Source organism: Haliotis cracherodii, unplaced genomic scaffold, assembly GCF_022045235.1.
Source record: "Haliotis cracherodii isolate W230 unplaced genomic scaffold, xgHalCrac1.p SCAF_11, whole genome shotgun sequence".
NCBI classification, from domain to species: Eukaryota; Metazoa; Mollusca; class Gastropoda; order Lepetellida; family Haliotidae; genus Haliotis; species Haliotis cracherodii.
The window spans coordinates 3,645,048-3,667,265 of NW_027266266.1; the positions used below are offsets into that span (position 1 = coordinate 3,645,048).

The 22,218-nt window shown below is 44.0% G+C and overlaps 1 protein-coding gene across 1 annotated transcript in view; it reads right to left on the reverse strand.

Annotated features, from left to right (window-relative positions):
* Window positions 1–22,002, reverse strand: part of LOC139456114 (stalled ribosome sensor GCN1-like) — a 64,895-nt gene extending 42,893 nt beyond the window's left edge. Inside the window, exons 1-16 of the mRNA XM_071237646.1 lie at window positions 21,769–22,002; window positions 18,939–19,137; window positions 17,177–17,285; window positions 15,716–15,814; window positions 14,566–14,700; window positions 13,238–13,306; window positions 9,411–9,519; window positions 8,016–8,090; window positions 7,084–7,212; window positions 6,319–6,471; window positions 5,647–5,744; window positions 4,856–4,931; window positions 4,011–4,163; window positions 2,351–2,443; window positions 1,125–1,200; window positions 456–615 (exon numbers count right to left, since the gene is read on the reverse strand). Coding sequence (XP_071093747.1) covers window positions 456–615; window positions 1,125–1,200; window positions 2,351–2,443; window positions 4,011–4,163; window positions 4,856–4,931; window positions 5,647–5,744; window positions 6,319–6,471; window positions 7,084–7,212; window positions 8,016–8,090; window positions 9,411–9,519; window positions 13,238–13,306; window positions 14,566–14,700; window positions 15,716–15,814; window positions 17,177–17,285; window positions 18,939–19,137; window positions 21,769–21,889 — 1,854 coding nt within the window. The 5' untranslated portion in view covers window positions 21,890–22,002. The remainder of the gene's footprint in view (window positions 1–455; window positions 616–1,124; window positions 1,201–2,350; window positions 2,444–4,010; window positions 4,164–4,855; window positions 4,932–5,646; window positions 5,745–6,318; window positions 6,472–7,083; window positions 7,213–8,015; window positions 8,091–9,410; window positions 9,520–13,237; window positions 13,307–14,565; window positions 14,701–15,715; window positions 15,815–17,176; window positions 17,286–18,938; window positions 19,138–21,768) is intronic.
* Window positions 22,003–22,218: the final 216 nt, after the last annotated feature.

Consider the following 22,218-nt stretch of genomic DNA (forward strand, 5'->3'; position numbering starts at 1 on the left):
ACCCAACATTGTAAATATTCAACCAATGTAGGTGTCAGGGGTTTGTCTTGGAATCAACACTAAGAGCACATGGCAGGCATATTAAAAATAATAATCTTATTTTCCTAAATTCAAAATTCAGACATTAGCTGTATACTTAGCCAGACATGGCTGTCTAAACAGGACTGGGAGGGAGGGAGGGAGGGAGAGAGGGAGGGAGGGAGGGTGGCAGAGAGAGAGAGGGAGTGGGAAGGTGGAAGAGAGGAAGGGAGAGTGGGAGGGTGGGAGAAAGTGAGTGAGTGAGTGGGAGGGGATAGAGAGAGAGAAGGGGGAACAGTAGGAGAGAGAGAGAGAGAGAGAGAGAGAGAGAGAGAGAGAGAGAGAAAGGGAGGGTGAGAGGGTTGGAGGAGAGAGAGAGAGGGGGTGGGAGGGAGGGAGGGAGGGACAACAAGCATACGATGCTGCCGGTACTATACCTTCTGTGCATGAAGTAGAGTGTTGAACTCCCTGATGAGACAGAGCGATACCTGGGCCCCGCCCAGCAGGGAGAGCAGCCGATTGGTGGAGCTGATCGCGTGTTTCCTGACCGTCCATGCCTTGCGCGTCAAACAGTAGATCACCATCTTGTAGTACGGGCTACACATGTGGAGAAAGGGAGTCAGTCAATGATGCTGGCAATAACATCTTGGCAGCAAGTATGGTGATAAGGTAACCCCGTTTATGTCAGACAGAATTTACTACTGACCAAGTTTGAAAAAAGGGAAGGTGTCCTTGAGGTTTGCTGGCAAAGTATTTGACTCTCAAGTCCTAAATCTCCATTAGTATATGAGTGAGTGAGTGAGTGAGTTTGGTTTTACGCCGCTTTTAGCTATATTCCAGCAATATCACGACGGGGGACACCAGAAATGGGCTTCACACATTGTACCCATGTCGGGATTCGAACCTGGGTCTTCAGCTTGACGAGCGAATGCTTTAACCACTAGGCTACCCGACCGCCCCCATTAGTATATGACTGAAGCAAGGACACCTTGACTTTCACGCTTAGTTTCAAGACCTGTCATCGGATCACTCTCATTACAAGATTATGGTATTGGGGACACATTCCTGATATTAACACATTCATCCTCACTGCCGACATATACTACCTTGCCACAGTCTCAGTCATCTTCTGGGGGAAGTCCAGGATGAGCCTCTCGGCCAGCGTCACAAGGTTCTGCAGAGCTGGAACAGAAGGAGACCATAGTGATGTATGGTTTTGTCACAGCAAATGTCAAGTCTGCAGCAAATGTCAGGAAAACTTCCCAATTGGAAATAACAAAATTCCCTAATAGTGTTAATATTGTTATAACCAATGTGAGGTTTGATCACGGTGACTTGTATTTCATTGTGAGTGAGTGAGTTGGGTTTAACGCCGCTTTTAACAGTATTCTAGTTATATCTCGGCGTGTCAGCTTAATGTGGGAGGAAAGCCCGAAGTGATGCAGGTCTAAAACGTTTACCACTTCGGTGAATACCACGAGCACGGGTATAGTGCTGACAAACCTAGAAAAATAATCGTGGCGAACCGGGATTCGAACCCACAATCATAGGTTTCTGGCGTGCCTAAGGGACGCAACTCTGCACAGTGAATAGCAGTGCCTTAGATGACTGGACCACCCACTGGCAACTGACTTGTATTTCAATGGTAAAATGACCAATAAAGAGGAAGTGCTTTAATTTTACATCATGTTAGATTGAATACAATGTAAAGAACCTAACAACTCTAAACAAAATCTACATTTTTCCCAAACTGCCTTCCAAGGGCACTAGTTTTAAATTTTAGATAATCTTGTGATAATACAACGCTTTATTGACCTCATGGCAAACAACGGAGATTATATAATTGTCATTCATTGTCCTCAAGAACCTTTTCAATATATTCTTATTAAATGTCTTTCATAATCTCGACTGCTGGGATCACTCTTTCAAGACAAGGAATTTGCTACTTTTAGCAGAGGTGAAGAAAGTATGTTACACAGGTTCTCAATGTATTTTAACACTAGGACATTCAACTGAAGTAAACTTTAGATTGTATAATGTTTAAGTTTAATATATTTATCAAACATATTTTGTTTCTGAAGACTTACTTGATGTTTGTTTGTTTGTTTAACGCTGCACTCAGCAATATTCCATCTACATGACGGCAGTCTGTAAATAATTGAGTCTGGACCAGACAATCCAGTGATTGACATCATGAGCATCGATCCATGCAATTGGGATACGATGACATGCCGTTAGTTGCCTCTTACAACAAGCCTAAGAGTCACCATTTACGGCAAGCATGGGTTGCTGAAGTCCTATTCTACCCCGGATCTTCATGGGTCTCCCTTACTTTCATCTGTAGCGGCCGACAGAAACTTCTCGTTCACCAGCAGCTGTTTCTTGTTGTCCAGAACTGTCGTCCAAAATGTGCCAAGTTTACTTTCTGTAACAGTTGTAAGAATCATACAGAACGTGAAAAAAAAAAAACTTTTGGAGTGAGTAGGTGAATCAAAATGATTTCTATTTGTTCGTTTCTTGTTTAACACTGCACTCAGCATTATTCCAGCTACATGACAGCAGCCTGTAAATAAATTGAATCTAAACCAGACTATCCCGTGATTGACATGATGATTATGAGCAATGTTCCACACTGCCAGGGGACGATGACAGGCAATCCATCAAGTCACAGAGCTTGACCACCCATCCAGTAAGGTTGCTGGGGACAAGTATGGGTTACTAGGGACAAGCATGGGTTGCTAGGGACAAGCATGGGTTGCTGAGGACAAGCATGTGTTGCTAGGGACAAGCATGTGTTGCTAGGGACAAGCATGGGTTGCTAGGGACAAGCATGGGTTGCTGGGGACAAGCATTGGTTGCTGGGGACAAGCAGGGGTTGCTGGGGACAAGCATGGGTTGATGGTGACAAGCATGGGTTGATGGGGACAAGCAGGGGTTTCTAGGGACAAGCATGGGTTCTAGGGACAAGCATGGGTTCTAGGGACAAGCAGGGGTTGCTAGGGACAAGCATGGGTTGCTAGGGACAAGCATGGGTTGCTAGGGACAAGCATGGGTTCCAGGGACAAGCAGGGGTTGCTAGGGACAAGCAGGGGTTGCTAGGGACAAGCATGGGTTGCTAGGGACAAGCAGGGGTTGCTAGGGACAAGCATGGGTTCTAGGGACAAGCAGGGGTTGCTAGGGACAAGCATGGGTTGCTAGGGACCAGCATGGGTTCCAGGGACAAGCATGGGTTGCTAGGGACAAGGGTGGGTTGCTGGGGACAAGCATGGGTTGATGGGGACCAGCAGTGGTTACTGGGGACAAGCATGGGTTGCTGGGGACAAGCATGGGTTGCTAGGGACAAGCATGGGTTGCTAGGGACAAGCATGGGTTGCTAGGGACAAGCAGGGGTTCTAGGGACAAGCATGGGTTGATGGGGACAAGCATGGGTTCTAGGGACAAGCATGGGTTGCTAGGGACAAGCATTGGTTGATGGGGACAAGCATGGGTTACTTGGGACTAGCATGGGTTGCTAGGGACAAGCATGGGTCCTAGGGACAAGCATGGGTTGCTAGGGACAAGCATGGGTTGCTAGGGACAAGCATGGGTTGCTGGGGACAAGCATGGGTTGCTAAGGACAAGCATGGGTTGCTGGGGACAAGCATGGGTTCTAGGGACAAGCATAGGTTGATGGGGACAAGAATGGGTTTCTGGGGACAAAGCATGTGTTGCTGGGGACAGGCAGGGGTTGCTAGGGACAGGCAGGGGTTGCTAGGGACATGCAAGGGTTACTGGGGACATGCGTGGGTATCTGGGGACCAACTGTAACCTGGAATTCCCACAGGGAAAGGATACTCTGACCAGTATTGTGTGAGGATATGCAAACATTCAGGTCACCCATCAATGTACTATTGAGATGTGGCCATTTTGACCAGCTGATCCCCAAGCATGGGTGAGTGAGTTGGAGGAGGCGCAGCGAACAGCTTTAACAGTGGGAGGAAACATGTTCTCACCTGACTCAATATCGACCAATGAGAGACGGACAAGAAGACAGGCTGCGGAGACAGCCTCAGTGACGATCTGTGACTGGGTGGGCTGCTTGTGGGCCTTGTCCAACGTCTGGATGAGGATCGGGACCACTTCACTTGCTTTCTGCAGAGTATCACCTTCACAACATAGTATATTTCTATGTCAGGTACACATTACTATGAACAGGGTCAAAATCAAACTTGTTGCCACAGAAACAGAAAAAAATATCAATTCAATACATTCCTATAAAGAAAATTATCAAATTTTGAAAAATTCCTTAATAGCAAAAGGCACCACTTCAGTCCTTGCTAAATATATATGTACCAGGTTTGGATGAAAAGTCTTTCACAGGTTTACCGTGGAAGGAAGCATTCATACAGCAGTGGCGGATCACCATGACGACCACCAGTACTTACCGTGGAAGGAAGCATTCATACAGCAGTGGTGGATCACCAAGACGACCACCAGCACTTACCGTGGAAGGAAGCATTCATACAGCAGTGGTGGATCACCATGACGACCACCAGTACTTACCGTGGAAGGAAGCATTCATACAGCAGTGGTGGATCACCATGACGACCACCAGCACTTACCGGGGAAGGAAGCATTCATACAGCAGTGGTGGATCACCATGAGGACCACCAGCACTTACCGTGGAAGGAAGCATTCATACAGCAGTGGTGGATCACCATGACGACCACCAGCACTTACCGGGGAAGGAAGCATTCATACAGCAGTGGTGGATCACCATGAGGACCACCAGCACTTACCGTGGAAGGAAGCATTCATACAGCAGTGGTGGATCACCATGACGACCACCAGCACTTACCGTGGAAGGATGCATTCATACACAGGATGTAGGCGTTCCTCACAGCCGACGTGGTTGTCTTCAGTGTTATTCCCTTCTGCAAAACAATAGAGTGATGGTGAGATGGTCCGATTGGTGCAGGATGTTTCCCAATGACATTAATCCTGAGAAGATCCTGTTTAGAACTATTTGTCCAAAGAGGTGACTAACGGGATCAGGGAGTCGCTATCTTCGTAGATGAATGTCATCGTGTCCTAATTACGTAGATCGATGCTGAATAGATCAACCACTGTATTGTCTCTTTTTATTTACATACGGTCATACAGCTTGAATAAAGAGATAGAACTCTACTCCTACAATAAATGCCCATAGGCAATGCCTATTTTTCCCAGCTGCAATGCCAAATTCACAAGTGAGCGAGAGCATTATTTCTCTCTCTCTCTCTCTCCCTCCCTCTCTCTCTCTCTCTCCATCTTATGACCAGCATAGATTGCAGGGGACCAACTCTAACCCACAATCCACAAGGAGTTTAGATACTGTAACACCGTATGATCTGTAATGGCCACAGGGATGCAAGAATGAATTAAAAATCAACAGACTCAAAATTGAGGTCCACAGCATGACCTCTGTTATCAGGGACTAGAACACAGGATATTAAAATATCCAGGACTTGATAAACCATCTGATTCAATTAAAGTTATTTTACTGCATGTTTTCATTGTTCACATTGTGGTTCACAGTTTCATATTTATCCTAACAACCTTGACAAAAGGAGGGCAATTATGAACTTTCACATCACCCTGGTGACCTACCTTGAACCACTGCATGAGTTTGTCTGGGACGACCGTGTAGAACTTGGTACACCACAAGGACAGCATGGCGAGGGCATGGACCAGGGTGCCCTCGTGCACTGTCAACACAACCATGGCGAGAGTGACTAGGTTGTCATGATGAGGCCAGTTTAATGGGGGAGGAACCCTACAGGCAGGACTGTGATGTTCACAGACTGAAGATTTACTAAAGCAGCTTATACCGTGCAGTGTTTGCATTGGTCATCTTACCCTACTGTTTTGCATCATCTTTTAACATTTTCCCTTTCTAAGTCAAGATTACTGTTAATTTTTTTTCATAAGTACATTAATACAAACATTATGAATGTATGTTACTATTTGTGTCTTTCTTCATGCAAGTAAATACTTTTTTGATAACAAAAAGGGGGAAAAGGAAAAAACGGGCCAAACTGAATTTCAACACACAGTTATGGGAATTGAATTGCCGCGTGGGCAAGAGGCCACCCTAACTGTTCAGAGTGCTACATTTTATGAAGACATCTTTTTTGTGATTTGTGTAATGTCTCATTGGAAATGTTTTCTCTGGTAGCACCTGAGACTCACATAATTTGCTAATTAATTAAATCAGTTTTTCTCGTGCACCTCTGCATAGTGGTAATCCAACCAGTACAAGGACACACAAAGGGGACGTACCCTCCTGCTGTAGGGTGGTGAGGAAGAACTCAGTGACGGTGATGCTGAGGTTCTGCAGCGACGTGCTGCCACTGACGGTGTTGTAGAAGAGGTTGCCCACCCCCTGCAGCACACTCAGCTTCTGGTCCGCGGCTGTCAGCTTACCCTCCGACCCTGGAACCCAGAGTGTGCACGCGTTGGATTAATGCCGCCTCAAACAGTCTGCCATGCCACTATCTGTGTTATCATGCCAGTTATCACATACTACATGTCTCGATAATCTGACACTCGTTAATCCGACAATTGGCTTTATCCAACACTAGTGATCGGAACTGATTAAATCAGAGCTATTTAGACCCGTTAATCCGACAGTCTCGCACTCTGACTCTGACACACCTAATTTGCAACGAATTACCGAAATCACTCATTAATCAGTCTCGTTAATCCGACACAGTGATCAGAGCACTCCATGGTCATCTGCCCACGAGAACACAGCCCATGTTTTAATGCGAGACGAGTCGGCTAATAGCTGCATATTACAACGGATATCAGATACAAGTTCTCACTACTGCTAAGAACATCCCATTACAGAACGACCTTTCACAAACTTTGACATGATACTCACTGAAATGTCCTAAGTACAAAGTTGTGAGAAATATACACATACGTCAGTTATTTCAAAATACAATGTGAGTTTTTAGATACAAGACATTGCTTGAATCGCAAGACTCCAACTGGCTTAGTTGCCAGTTTGTATCAGCCTGGTCCACCCGAGAGACTTCCTACCATTGAGAACACCGAAGAAGTGAGTGACGAGTTTCTCAGCAGCCTCGGGGTCACTGATCTGCTTGGCCAGGTTCTTGATGGCCGACTGGGCCGTCTGGCGCATCCTCTCATCCTTGGAGATGAGCTGGGCTGGAGAAGAGAGACGTCAGTGAGATGCACTGATAATGTACCCATCAGTGATAGTGCATACACTTGTGTGTGTGCGTGTGTTAGTGTGTGTGTGTGCGTGCACGTGTGTGTGTGTTAGTGTGTGTGTTAGTGTTAGTGTGTGCGCATGTGTGCGTGCGCGAGTGTTAGTGTGTGCGTGTGTGCGTGCGCGTCTGTGTGTGTGTGTGCGTGCGTGCACGTCTGTCTGTCTGTCTGACGGGTTTGTCTGTATGTTCCCGGACTAATGCCGAATTCATAGTGCTAGCCCATCAAGACACCATGCCGCAGTCAAAAATGAATACCCCATGATAAATTGTTCAAAGTGTGGAATTACTCTTCCAGTGCTGTGTAATTGTTCAACGTCAGTTGCTTGCACTCATCTTAAAAACCTCACTTCTGAGGTGGGTCTCCTGTTTGTGTGTTGTTTAAAGCCACACTCAGCAATATTCCAGCTATATGACGGCGGTCTGTAAATAATCGAGTCTGGACGTGGTAATCCAGTGATTGATAGCATGAGCATGGATCCACGCAACTGGGACATGATGTCATACATCAACAAACCCGATCCTGTTGGTCGCCTCTAACGACAAGAATAGTTGCCTTTAACAGCAAGCATGGGTTGCTGAAGACAAATTCTAACCCGGATCATCACGGGGAAGTGTAAACTTGTGGAAACTCCACCTGGAACCAACAATAAGACTAAGAGGCTGCTGTATTTATGCCAGAGAGGCAACAACCTACTGTCACCATCACTGTAGACTAACAAAGGTCAATGCGAAACTCACTTCCCAACAACTTGGCCAGATCCTGGGAGTACTGGCTGAGATCGAGCTTCACCCCAGCAATCATGTAGCTCATGGCTGAAACACATCATACAGGCTCTATCACGATTCACCTTGACGCCAGCTACACAGTAGCCATATTGGTGTCTTTATTCTAATCAAGTGTATTGTCTTAACCTGTGGTAGTCCTTGTGTTTGCCTGTGGTAGTCCTAGTGTTTGACATAGGATTACAGACAGATCAGAATAACATTTGTTGTTAAACGCGGCACCCAGCAATATTTCAGTTATATAACGGCGGTCTGTAAATAATCGAGTCTGGACCAAACAATCCAGTGATTGACATCATGAGCATTGATCCGTGCAATTAGGATAAGATGACATGCATCAACCAAGTCAGCGAGCCTGACCACCCTATCCCGTTAGTCGCCTTTTACGGCAAGCATGGGTTGCTGAAGACCTATTCTGTCCCGGATCTTCTTGGGTCTGACTTTGTGGAACAGGGCCATGGATACATCAGGATAAGAAACAGATCATCACTGTTCCACATTGGGGCATATTCCACATCTTAGCCAATCATAGCACTACAACTATCATGACAGGTAGCACTGGTCAATACATGGTTCGGACAATTCAGTCACTTGTAGGCCAATAGGCGACAATCAATATTTTGTTTTGTCATCTTAAAGGAAAATCTCTTCAAGCCAAGTTATGTGTTTGGTTCGAACATAGTACATGCAATATGCAAAATGAAAAAGGTTGGTTGGTTGGTTAACGCCACACTCAGCAATATTCCAGCTATATGACGGCGGTCTGTAAATAATCAAGTCTGGACCAGACAATCATGAGCACTGATCCACGCGATTGGGATACAATGACATGCATCAACCAAGTCGGTGAGTAATGAAAAAAGATTAATGATTTATGAGAGGAAACTCCTGTCATGACTAAGGGACATAACTCTCTAGAGTGAGACGCAGTGCCTTAAGTCACAGCACCACCCATAGCATTATCTCTTTTGCATTTCTAAAGAATCAATCCTGTTTGGTTGCTCTGTCAAATACATTTTTCGTTTGTTTCTTGTTTAACGCCGCACTCTGCAATATTCCAGCTATAAGACTGCGGTCTGTAAATAATCGAATCTGGACCAGACAATCCAGTGATCGAAATCAAGAACACCAATCTAGGCAATTCGGGATACGATGACATGCATCACCCAAGCCAGCAAGCCTGACCACCTGATAGACACCTCTTACGAAAGCATAGCCACCTTTTACAACAAGCATGGGTTGCTGACGACATATTAAACGGTCATCTTTACAGGTCAGTTAACTTTCAAACAGAATTTGATTGTAATTAGACAATTAATTTGGAATCTTCAATAATTAATAACAACTTACTCTGGAGACATATTTCAGGACTACGTAGCATGCATTTCTGGGTAGCTGGCAAAATTTGACCTTTGAAGTCACCGTGGGTCACATGACGTAGAAGTTCCTGACAAGACTCCTGTAAACAAATGATGTGTGAGTGAGTGAGTTAGGTTTAAGATACTGGTAATATTACCATCAGTACTATCAGCAAGCGGGCTGGGTTTAAGATACTGGTTATATTACTATCAGCAAGTGAGTTAGGTTTAAGATACTGGTAATATTGCCATCAGCAATTGAGTTAGGTTTAAGATACTGGTAATATTGCCATCACAAAGTGAGTTGGGTTTAAGTTACTGGTAATATTACCATCAGTACTATCAGCAAGTGGGCTGGGTTTAAGATACTGGTAATATTACCATCAGCAAGTGGGTTGGCTTTAAGATACTGGTAATATTACCATCAGCAAGTGGGTTGGCTTTAAGATACTGGTAATATTACCATCAGCAAGTGGGCTGGATTTAAGATACTGGTAATATTACCATCAGCAAGCGGGCTGGGTTTAAGATACTGGTAATATTACCATTAGTAAGTGGGTTGGCTTTAAGATACTGGTAATATTACCATCAGCAAGTGGGATGGGTTTAAGATACTGGTAATATTACCATCAGCAAGTGAGTTGGGTTTAAGATACTGGTAATATTACCATCAGCAAGTGAGTTGGCTAAGTAAAGTGCTGATTTCCATAATCATGGTGTTTGGACCAGACAATGCAGTGATTGAGAAGAGCAACGATCCATGCCGCCGGCCAGGTCATGATTACATGCAATCAATCAAGTCACTCAGGCTGACCATCAGATCCATTGGTTGCCACTTAAGACCTTAAGTGACACGCTATCAGGGCAGAATGACACACCATCAGGGTAGACTGACACACCATCAGGGCACAATGACACACCATCAGGTCAGAGAGACACACCACAAAGTCACAATGACACCATCAGGGCACGACACACCATCAGGGCAGAATGACACACCATCAGGGCAGAATGACACACCATCAGGGTAGAATGACACACCATCAGGGCAGAATGACACCATCAGGGCACGACACACAATCAGGGTAGAATGACACACCATCAGGGTAGAATGACACACCATCAGGGCAGAATGTCACCATTAGGGCAGAGAGACACCATCAGGGTAGAATGGCACACCATCAGAGTAGAATGGCACACCATCAGAGTAGAATGACACACCATCAGGGTAGAATGACACACCATCAGGGTAGAATGGCACACCATCAGAGTAGAATGACACACCATCAGAGTAGAATGACACACCATCAGGGCAGAGAGACACACCACAAGGTCACAATGACACCATCAGGGTAGAATGACACACCATCAGGGTAGAATGACACACCATCAGGGCAGAATGACACACGATCAGGGCAGAATGACACACCATCAGGGCACAATGACACACGATCAGGGTAGAATGACACACTATCAGGGCAGAGAGACACACCACAAGGTCACAATGACACCATCAGGGTAGAATGACACACCATCAGGGTAGAATGACACACCATCAGGGTAGAATGACACACCATCAGGGCAGAATGACACACGATCAGGGTAGAATGACACACCATCAGGGCACAATGACACACGATCAGGGTAGAATGACACACCATCAGGGTAGAATGACACACCATCAGGGCAGAATGACACACCATCTGGGCACAATGACACACCATCAGGGTAGAATGACACACCATCAGGGCAGAATGACACACCATCAGGGTAGAATGACACACCATCAGGGCACAATGACACACCATCAGGGCACAATGACACACCATCAGGGTAGAATGACACACCATCAGGGCAGAATGACACACGATCAGGGTAGAATGACACACTATCAGGGTAGAATGACACACCATCAGGGTAGAATGACACACCATCAGGGCACAATGACACACCATCAGGGTAGAATGACACACCATCAGGGCAGAATGACACACCATCAGGGTAGAATGACACACCATCAGGGCACAATGACACACCATCAGGGCACAATGACACACCATCAGGGTAGAATGACACACCATCAGGGCAGAATGACACACGATCAGGGTAGAATGACACACCATCAGGGTAGAATGACACACCATCAGGGCACAATGACACACCATCAGGGCAGAATGACACACGATCAGGGTAGAATGACACACCATCAGGGCAGAATGACACACCATCAGGGTAGAATGACACACCATCAGGGCACAATGACACACCATCAGGTCAGAGAGACACACCATCAGGGTAGAATGACACACCATCAGGGCAGAGAGACACACCATCAGGGCAGAATGACACACGATCAGGGTAGAATGACACACCATCAGGGCAGAATGACACACCATCAGCGCAGAATGACACATGATCAGGGTAGAATGACACACGATAAGGGTAGAATGACACACCACAGGGTCAGAATGACACCATCAGGGCACGACACACCATCAGGGCTGAATGACACACCATCAGGGCTGAATGACACACCATCAGGGTAGAATGACACACCACCGGGGCAGAATGACACACCATCTGGGTAGAATGACACACCATCAGGGCACAATGGCACATCATCAGCGCACGACACACCATCAGGGCAGAATGGCACACCATCAGGGTAAATATCACACGTTCAGGGCAGAATAACACACCATCAGGGCAGAATGTCACACCATCAGGGCAGAATGACACACCATCAGGGCAGAATGACACACCATCAGGGCAGAATGACAAACCATCAGGGCAGAATGACACACCATCAGGGCAGAATGGCAAACCACAAGGTCACAATGACACCATTAGAGCAGAATGATACACCATCAGGGTAGAATGGCACACCACAAGGTCACAATGACACCATTAGAGCAGAATGATACACCATCAGGGTGGAATGACACACCATCAGGGCACAATGACACACCATCGGGGTAGAATGACACACCACAAGGTCACAATGACACCATTAGAGCAGAATGATACACCATCAGGGTGGAATGACACACCATCAGGGCACAATGACACACCATCAGGGCAGAATGACACACCATCAGGGTAGAATGACACACCATCAGGGCAGAATGACACACCATCAGGGTAGAATGACACACCATCAGGGCAGAATGACACACCATCAGGGCAGAATGACACACCGACAGGGCAGAATGACACACCAGCAGGGTAGAATGACACACCATCAGGGCACAATGACACACCATCAGGGCAGAATGACACACCATCAGGGTAGAATGACACACCATCAGGGCAGAATGAGTAAGTAAGTAAGTGAGTATGGTTTTATGCCGCTTTTAGCAATATTCCAGCAATATCACGGCGGGGGACACCAGAAATGGGCTTCACACATTGTACCCATGTGAGGAATCGAGCCCGGGTCTTCAGAGTGACGAGCGAAAGCTTTAACCACTAGGCTACCCGACCGCCCCAGGGCAGAATGAGACACCATCAGGGCACGACACACCATCAGGGCAGAATGACATACCATCAGGGCAGAATGACACACCATCAGGGCAGAATGACACACCATCAGGGTACAATGACACACCATCAGGGCAAGACACACTATCAGGGCAGAATGAAACACCATCAGGGCAGAATGACACACCATTAGGGCAGAATGACACACCACCGGGGCAGAATGACACACCATCAGGCAAGTAACCGAGCCTTCATAATGGATTATCACAGTCGGTTCTGTTCACAAAAAGGGATACAGTGTACAATTCACCCAGTCCAGCTACAGCTCCAGATACTGACCAGAACGTGAACTGGGGGCTTGGTCCGGCTTGCCAGCACGACTTTCATATAGTCCTCCAGGAACCTTCCCTGAAACACAAAACATGAGTTTTACTTTTCACCTTTACAATAATGACTGTACTCAAAGACAAAAGTAACGTTCAACTTATTTATTTTCCATAACATCATCACAAGGATTTGCTTGATGGTCACCCAAAATCAAAAGTTGATAAAATCATGACCACGTTAGAATGCACATTGTCTCTACTTCTGATAAAGTGGTCCCTCGCTACAACGCTACCAATGAGGTCCAAATAATTGGTGGGCGTTATAGACGATGAGCCATTTAACTGAGGCCGAGGCGGGGGAGCGCGCTCGGCCAATCTCACGATCTTCGCCTTGTCTCGCACATTGCAATGATACAAGTTGTTTACCGTTCATAGTGTAAAAATATATATCCATTATGTTTTCGCCGTTTGTTATTATTTACAAGCCTTAACTGTCACATTCAATGTGAATGTAGTCTACTTACATGAAAATATCGATCGATAATGGTAGTAACAGACGCTATGAGTGAAGAGCCAATCACAATTCATTACAAATGTACAGAGTGTTTCAGTGGCATTGATTGGTCATGTTGCTTAAAATACGGAAAACGAGAGTTTTGACCAGCACTATGCGCATTCATTCACATTCATACAAATATAGATGCCCATTCATTCACATTCATACAAATATAGATACACATTCAAGCCAGATTAATTGGCTTGATACGGTTACTTGATCCGAATCAAAAGGAATGACCGCCGTATTGTGACAGCAACATTAGAGTTGACAGTGTCACCTCAAATTGGAGTGCCCTCTAATTAAGAATATAAACTTCGCTTGTGGTTCTCTTTTATTGCATGCATGCGCTTCTAAGATCAAAGGATGTATAGTGTGAAAAGTTTACTAGTAGAACTTGCCACGGATGTTTTCAAACAGATTGTTAGAACTCCATTCAGCGATAAACGGTTGATTATGCAATGAGAAGCGTTATGTGCAAATGAACAACGAACAACAATACAATTATGTCTGTGTAAAACTCTCAGTATTAAAAGTGGACATAAATTTTGGGAGCCATGCGTTACCGCGCGTAGTAACCGAAGTAGCGCTTTATCGAAGAGCACAATAGCGAGGGATCACTGTATTTATTTTCTAAACGCTCCACGGTCTGGAGCCTTTATCCAGTCTAGGTCAAGACTTGTATCAACCATGCGACATTGTCTTGGTATGACTGGGGTAATAACTAACTGCTTGGTTGATCGTATCACAAGTTATTAAGAAGAAAATGACAAAATAATTTCTACCTTGTGGTTGTCAATGCCCGTTTGATCTTTGGTTGCGACCAGGTATTTCAACAACAATGCCACAGTGCAAACATTATGCATGGAGACTTCAAGACTTTCCAGCGCCAGCGCATACTGCTCAGCTGATCCCGGGACCTGCAAATGTCATCTTATACAGTCAATATACAAACAGATGAATAGAAAGAACAATCATTCAATACCAATTTCCACATAAATACAGATTCCATAAGACTCTCTAGGTATATTAATCAGAGTTCAAAATTAAATATGAAAGTCAAGGAGTCCTTGTCAATAAGCCTTTGTTTGCTTGTTGGTTAACGCCGCACTCAGCAATATTCCAGCTATATGACGGCGGTCTGTAAATCAACGTGTCCTCAAATAACCCTGAAGCCCTCAAATACTGTTGCTGCAAACCTCAAGGACTGCATGGTCACTGAACACTGTTAAGAACACAAAAGAGAGTGAGTGAGTTAATTTTAAGTTGAACTTAAAGACTAACCCTCTCTTTGAACAGTATTCCAGTTATACTATGGCAAGTCAACTTGATGTGGGAGGAAAACCCTATGTGATGCAGGTCTCAGACGTTTACCACTTCGGTGAAACCCACAAGCACGGGTATAGAGCTGACAAATCTAAAAACATTCAGGGCAAACAGGTATTCAAACCCAGTATCCCAGGTTTCTGGCCTGCCTAAGGGACACAAATCTGCAGAGCGAATTGCCTAAGACAACAGTACTGTGCCCCCCACCCTGGTGAATTGAAGAATCATAATTAGGGTAATCTGGGATTCAAAACACAATAATCAGTCGCAGACGTAATGTGTATGCGAGACGGCTCTGCCGTCTCTTGTACGCGAGACGGGTGCGGTCCGCAGTACTCAGTGAAGCGCTTGATACTAATTAATTCAATCACCGTGGCTGTGCTGTCACCCGCGACCTCCGCGAAAGTAATTAAAGAGCTATGTAAAATCACCCACTGCCGAGAGGGACCACAACAATCCACCCGATGTCGTGACTGGCGGGTAATAGGATCATAATAATAATAGGATTTTGGCACAACTAACAGAAGCAACTCAGCAAAGAGAATTGTGGGGCCTATGAGGACTTGGTCACTGATGTTTTCACTTTCAAATGATCCACCTAAAACTTACACATTTCCAAACTCTGCGCAGCTTGCGGTAAGCAGATTTGTCAATGGCCTTGTTTCTATCAGCCAAAGCTCCAAACACCAGCAACACTTGGACACTGACCTGTATGGGAAAATCAAAGAATGGAACATTAATTGGATGAGTTCATTATACATACTGGAACATTCTTGTGGAGTAAGGGAATTCAGTAAAATCTAAATATTTTTTACATTTGTATACTTATCCTGCATTACCATGTTTAAGGACCTAGCCATCGCAGACTTGCCTCTCCACTTTGGCTACAGAAACCTCAAAGGTATTTTTTTTAAGCTCGGACAACAGGCAGTGATGTGAAGAAGGTGACCTTTCATGTCATCAAGGTCACATGACAGTGGCGGTGGTCCGAACAAAAGTGGGACTTAAAAACAACAACATCTTTATTTCTTCAACTTCACTTTATCCACTAGGCTACGCCACTGCCCCAACTTCCTTAAGAGTGAGTGAGTATGGCTTTACACTGCTTTTAGCAATATTCCAGCAATATCACGGCGGAGACACCGAAAAATGGGCAACACTTATGGGTCACCTGCCCAACTGGGTTTTAAAATTATTTCAAACACTGGTCTACAAATGATAATATAATTAAAACAAGTTAAGAGTGAAACACTGTCTTGACATTATGAGAATTAGTTCACAGTGTTCTCCCAGCAGTTAATGGGTACCAGGCAGGATAAGATGACAATATAAATGCATAGCTCGGGTTGTGTACTCTCTTGGGAGCTAAAAAAAGGAAAATAAGCTGTACAGTGATCCGTTGACCTGTAAGTAGTTGTACAGGCTCAGCATGCATTGAAAAATGAGTGAGTGAGTGAGTTGGGTTTAACGCCGCTTTTAACAGTATTCCAGTTATATCACGGCGTGTCAGCTTAATGTGGGAGGAAAGCCCGAAGTGATGCAGGTCTCAGACGTTTACCACTTCGGTGAAACCCACGAACACGGGTATGGTGCTGACAAACCTAGAAACATAATCGGGGCGAACCTGGATTCGAACCCACAATCATAGGTTTCAGGCGTGCCCAAGGGACGCAACTCTGCACAGCGAATCGCGGCGCCTTAGACGACTGGGCCACCCGTGCCCCCCTGCATTGAAAAGAATTGGCTTTGAACAAATGTAGTGAGTGTGTTGGGTTTTAACAGTATTCCAGTTATATCGCGGCTTGTCAGCTTAATGTGGGAGGAAAGCCCGAAGTGATGCAGGCCTCAGACGTTTACCACTTCGGTGAAACCCACGAGCACGGGTATGGTGCTGACAAACCTAGAAACATAATCGGGGTGAACCGGGATTTGAACCCATAATCATAGGTTTCTGGCGTGCCCAACGGACACAATTCTGCAAGCGAATCGCGGCGTGTTAGATGACTGGACCACCCGTGCCCCCTTGAACAAATGTAAAAATATAACTATTATTATTATTATTATTATTACCACTTCTTTCAGCTCCTGTTGTGAGATTCCCTTTTCGGATTTCATCACTACTCTCAGCGCCTCACATGTCCAGCTCAGGCCCATCAGAGCTTCTCCTGAAGAACTCCGGCTGAAAACATAACAGTTAGAGCAAGTGTCAACAGGAGATGACATATCCCCCCGTTCTGGTGTAATTCGGAATTGGAGTTTGGCTACATATACCCTACTTTTGGTTAATTGCCACTGGACACCTTCAGTTCAGTGAAGGAAAAGCTGATGCTGTTCAGTATTTTTGAAATTCCCAAATCATCAAAAGGCAACCGTTCACCACTAACATGATCTGTATGGCAAGTTTTATCCAGAAATATTCAACAGTTTTGGAGTTCTCCGCCGGAAACGAGTACTACCCTCATTTTTAGTATAAGTCCAAAGTCGAGTCATGAAAACCCAAATAAATGTTATAAAAACAAATCCTAAATCGTAAAAAGGCACCAATTCACTACTAGACTGATCAGTATAGCAAGTTCCATCAAGAAATATTCAATGGTTTTGAAGTTCTGCTCCGGAAACATGCACAACCCTCATTTTCAGTAAAGTCCAACTTGTCGTCATGAAAACAAAACAAACCCCAAAAATATAACCCCAAGTTCGCTACTTTATGTGTATAGCAAGTTTCAATAAGAAACGTGCAACAGTTTAGGAGTTCTGCCCCAGAAATGGAAAAAGGATGGATGGAGATGCTGGTCGCAATCTCCCCCATTTTTCAAATCAGGGGATGACAAATGAACAGGCGACGACACAGAAAGTATCACAAATCATGAGCAAGCAATTGTGTGTTGATTAAAGCTGCAGTCCACAGTACTCCAGCCTCATAAACTATCCCCACCCCCAGAGCACATGCAGTAATGTGATGAGCCAAGGCACAGCGTCTGGCTACCCAATCCTCAGCTGACTTATACAAGCATGTGATACGGAGGACTGTCTATTCCAGAAATGGGGCTGGGACGCGCCCAAATTTACTACCTGGGTACCCACCCCCTATTACCTGACTCTACACAGCTACCCACCCCCTATTACCTGACTCTACCCAGGTACCCACCCCCTATTACCTGACTCTACCCAGGTACCCACCCCCTATTACCTGACTACCCAGGTACCCACCCCCTATTACCTGAATCTACCCAGGTACCTACCCCCTATTACCTGACTACCCAGGTACCCACCCCCTATTACCTGACTCTACCCAGGTACCCACCCCCTATTACCTGACTCTACCCAGGTACCCACTGAGGGTCTCAAGAATTGGGTGCAAAATGTCTGATTGGGTTTCATAGGAGCCCTGGCAAAAACTATTTAAATAAATTTCCTTCACCGATATTTATTGATAATTGATCGATACTTAGTTAGCGATTATCATCCTCTCTGATCTATACCAATAGCCAGCCCAAATTGATACAATTAAATCGAGGCTCCAAGTTTGATCAGACTTGTCTGATATTGTTGTCTTACGAACGTCAATATTATCAAGCCCATCATTAAAGAATGGCGCCTGGACGGGACTGGCCAGTGACACAAGGGACATAGATCCCTGCTGCCATGGTACAATGAGAGGCAATCAGCCAGGTCATATCTTGTCACCACCAATCAGCAGGGTCCTACGACAAACATGGGGTATTTGATCACAATCACCAAGGACTTAAAAACAAAAGAAACTGTATTTCAGATTGTTTTGTAAGAAAATGTATCTGAATATGTCTTGCCATTATAGAGGTATTAATGTTACCATGGAATGACTGTATTTTTCATTGCCTCTCCAGTGTGGCTAAGAACAGATCGCAGATTCTTGAGGACAACATCAGGGCTTTTCTTGGCCAGAACCTGAATCAAGTTGAGCACTGCATGCCGTGACCTCCCATCTCGGTACTTCCCAAGTGCAAACACAAGGAATTTAAAAATCCCTTTGACAGCTGCTTCCGGCAAATCTGTTGGCACGAACACAAATTATTTACCATACAGTCACACACTGACATGCTTCATTTTCTACTCCATAATCATGTTAGTTATAGAGCTGTATCGATGCATGCTTCGTTTTCTACTCCATAATCATGTTAGTTATAGAGCTGTATCGATGCATGCTTCGTTTTCTACTCCATAATCATGTTAGTTACAGAGCTGTATCGATGCATGCTTCATTTTCTACTCCATAATCATGTTAGTTATAGAGCTGTATCGATGCATGCATTGTTGCAAAATAATTTATGTCTTGTAACTTTTCTTCTAAAAAATGTGTATATTCAGTCATCATTGAGAATGACTAGAGACTAAATAATATCTTTAACTGAACACCAGAACATAAACATATCTATTTTCATAACACATACATTGTCTAAAATAGGTTGATCCTGACAATGACGATCCTCCTGCCCTTAAGGCTGTTCTTGGCACTAATAGTTTTTAAATTGTTAAGCAATACTAGGAAATGACTTTTAAAAGTCACATTTCACAAGATTCCAACTTTTCAGGTTCACAGTGGAAGCTAGCCACAAGCACCATGGCCTTGGTAAATCCTCTATGTTAACAAATTAAAACTCACAGACACAACACTCGGATGCATGAAGTTTGTATGTATGTTGAGGAATGAATGCTGTTTCATAATTTGGTACTACTTAAAATTAATTTCTGTGAGTAATTTACATAAATACAATACAGTCAAGCGCTTCACGATGTTCTAATGCTAGCAGACTTGTTACAGCTGGGGAACTCAGTATCTATTTTTAAATAATGGCCTCCGACGTCAATCGTGGAAGAATACTCAGGGATTTATCTAAGATCAAAAACAAAGTGCCCTTGGCATGAAAATTGGGAAAATATCACTACATGGTTCAAAACTGGGATTTCTTAAAGTTTTTATTTTCCTAAATTTTGAGATATTTCAACACTGCAATCAGTGGAATAAGATGGATCTAAGCATAGGTCCTGTCATCAGTGCTATACAGGTTACCTCTACAAAGCCATGACATTATTTATAGACCCAATTTACAGTGAACTCGTAGACAAACCGGTAGTGTATTCCTTGACACATTTTTTAATATATTGGAATTGAATGATAAAAATCAAGATTATCAATCACGGTTCTTACAGATATAGAACACTAAAATTTAAGGCCCTGTCATTTTCAAGGCTTTTTAGTTTGGTTAGTAGCCATAGTCTGTCAATATTTTCTTAAAATCCAGCATACTAATTCTATATATATATTAGACGTAAGACCTAAAAAGCAGCATGAACATCACAATTTTCCAGCTATTTGGCGACGGTCTGTAAATAATCAAGTCTGGACGAGATAATTCAGTGATTGACATCATGAGCATCAATCCACGCAATTGGGATATGATGACATGCATCAACCAAGTCAGTGAGTCTGATCACCCAACTCTGTTAGTCGCCTCTTACGACAAACACAGTCGCCTTTTACGGCAAGCATGGGTTGCTGAAGACCTATTCTTCCCTGGATCTTCCTGCGTCTAACTCACAGTGAAATTAAACGATACATACACGTGAGCATGCACAATTAGAATGAGTCAAGAGGGTAACCAGTGTTCCATGCAGGGTTGTTTAGGTTGCTGCTTTTGATTAGAGTTTAGAGTCTATGTATCTCCGATTTCAAAAGTTGTACAAACATAAATTACTTTTTTTCATCCCGTAGAATAACACCTGACCACCATTTATCTAAATTTTTTGGTCCTTAAGAAAATATTCTAAACTCATAGCAGCTAAACAGTGTAAATGTACTTCCAAATTTAAGGTTTTGTCTACGAGTTCAGTTCACAGTGAATTTTGTCTGTGAGCTTGCAGTGTCTACGAATTCACCATAGCAATTAGTTGGGTGCAGGCTAAAACGGCACCTCAGCAAAACATCACCAATTTCTCGGACAAAAACAGCACCGCATATGGCAAAAAAGGCAGCTCTTTTTTAATAATGATATGAACAATTTATGCAGTCCTATCTATGCTTTATTTACATGCTTTATTTTGTTGAATATTGTCATATTCAATCCATCTTTCATTGCTGTTCACAATTATTTTCTAAGTAGAGCAGAGGCTAATTTCTAATGTAAACTTGTTTTAAGGAGATTAATATTTCACAATTATTTGTGTGTGCAAGTGACCATGTTAGTTTAAATTCGTTTATTTCAATACCAAGGTGAAAAAAGGAAATCAGGTGCCGTTGTCGCCAGGCAATAGTAGCCGTTTTCGCTTCTGGCGAGGTGCCGTTTAGCGGAGGTGCCGTTTTAGCTATAACCCCAATTAGTTTGGTTAAGGAATTCGCCTACATCCAAATTGGAGAGTGTTTTTTAAGAATTAAATTCCCCCTTGTTGCTTTCGATTCATGCCAGTTCTGACGTAATTCCTTCTAACGAAAATGCGTTGTTTCGATTTCAGTTCGTGATCGAAAACAGGACAATTGAGCTTTCATTGACATCTTAGAGTAAGATTATCTGCTCATGCAACACGACACACATGGAGAAAACGAATGTCAATGTTTGATGGGCGTCACATAATTAACCAAGTGTTATTCACAACAACACAGGCATCGTTGATGTTTGTAATTGTACCTGTTTCCGTAGCCAACCTGGACACATCTTGCAGAATGCCGATTCTATCTTTCGTGCTCGAAATTGTGACATTTTGAGCAAATTTCTTCAAAACATCGGAGCTTGATGCACTAGATGTCATGTCGTTTCAACCCGGTTATCTAGTTTCTCTTTCAAAGTTTCTAGTCGTTGTGACATAAGCCACGTGTTATGCACTAGCAGACGGAGGCATGATCGCCGCCATTTTGTCAGTTGTGCAATGTGCCCCGTGATGTACTACAACAAAAATATCACTGGGGGGTAAACTGGTTACCGTAGTGTTGACATTGATACCTTTATGTGCTCCTGTTCTCATGATATACACTTTTTGCACAAAATTTACGTAACAATATTCCTCTTTACCCTCCGATCTGTTTTACCTTGTACGTTTGCTATAATTTTATTTCGTGAGAACATTAATACAGAAGTTTC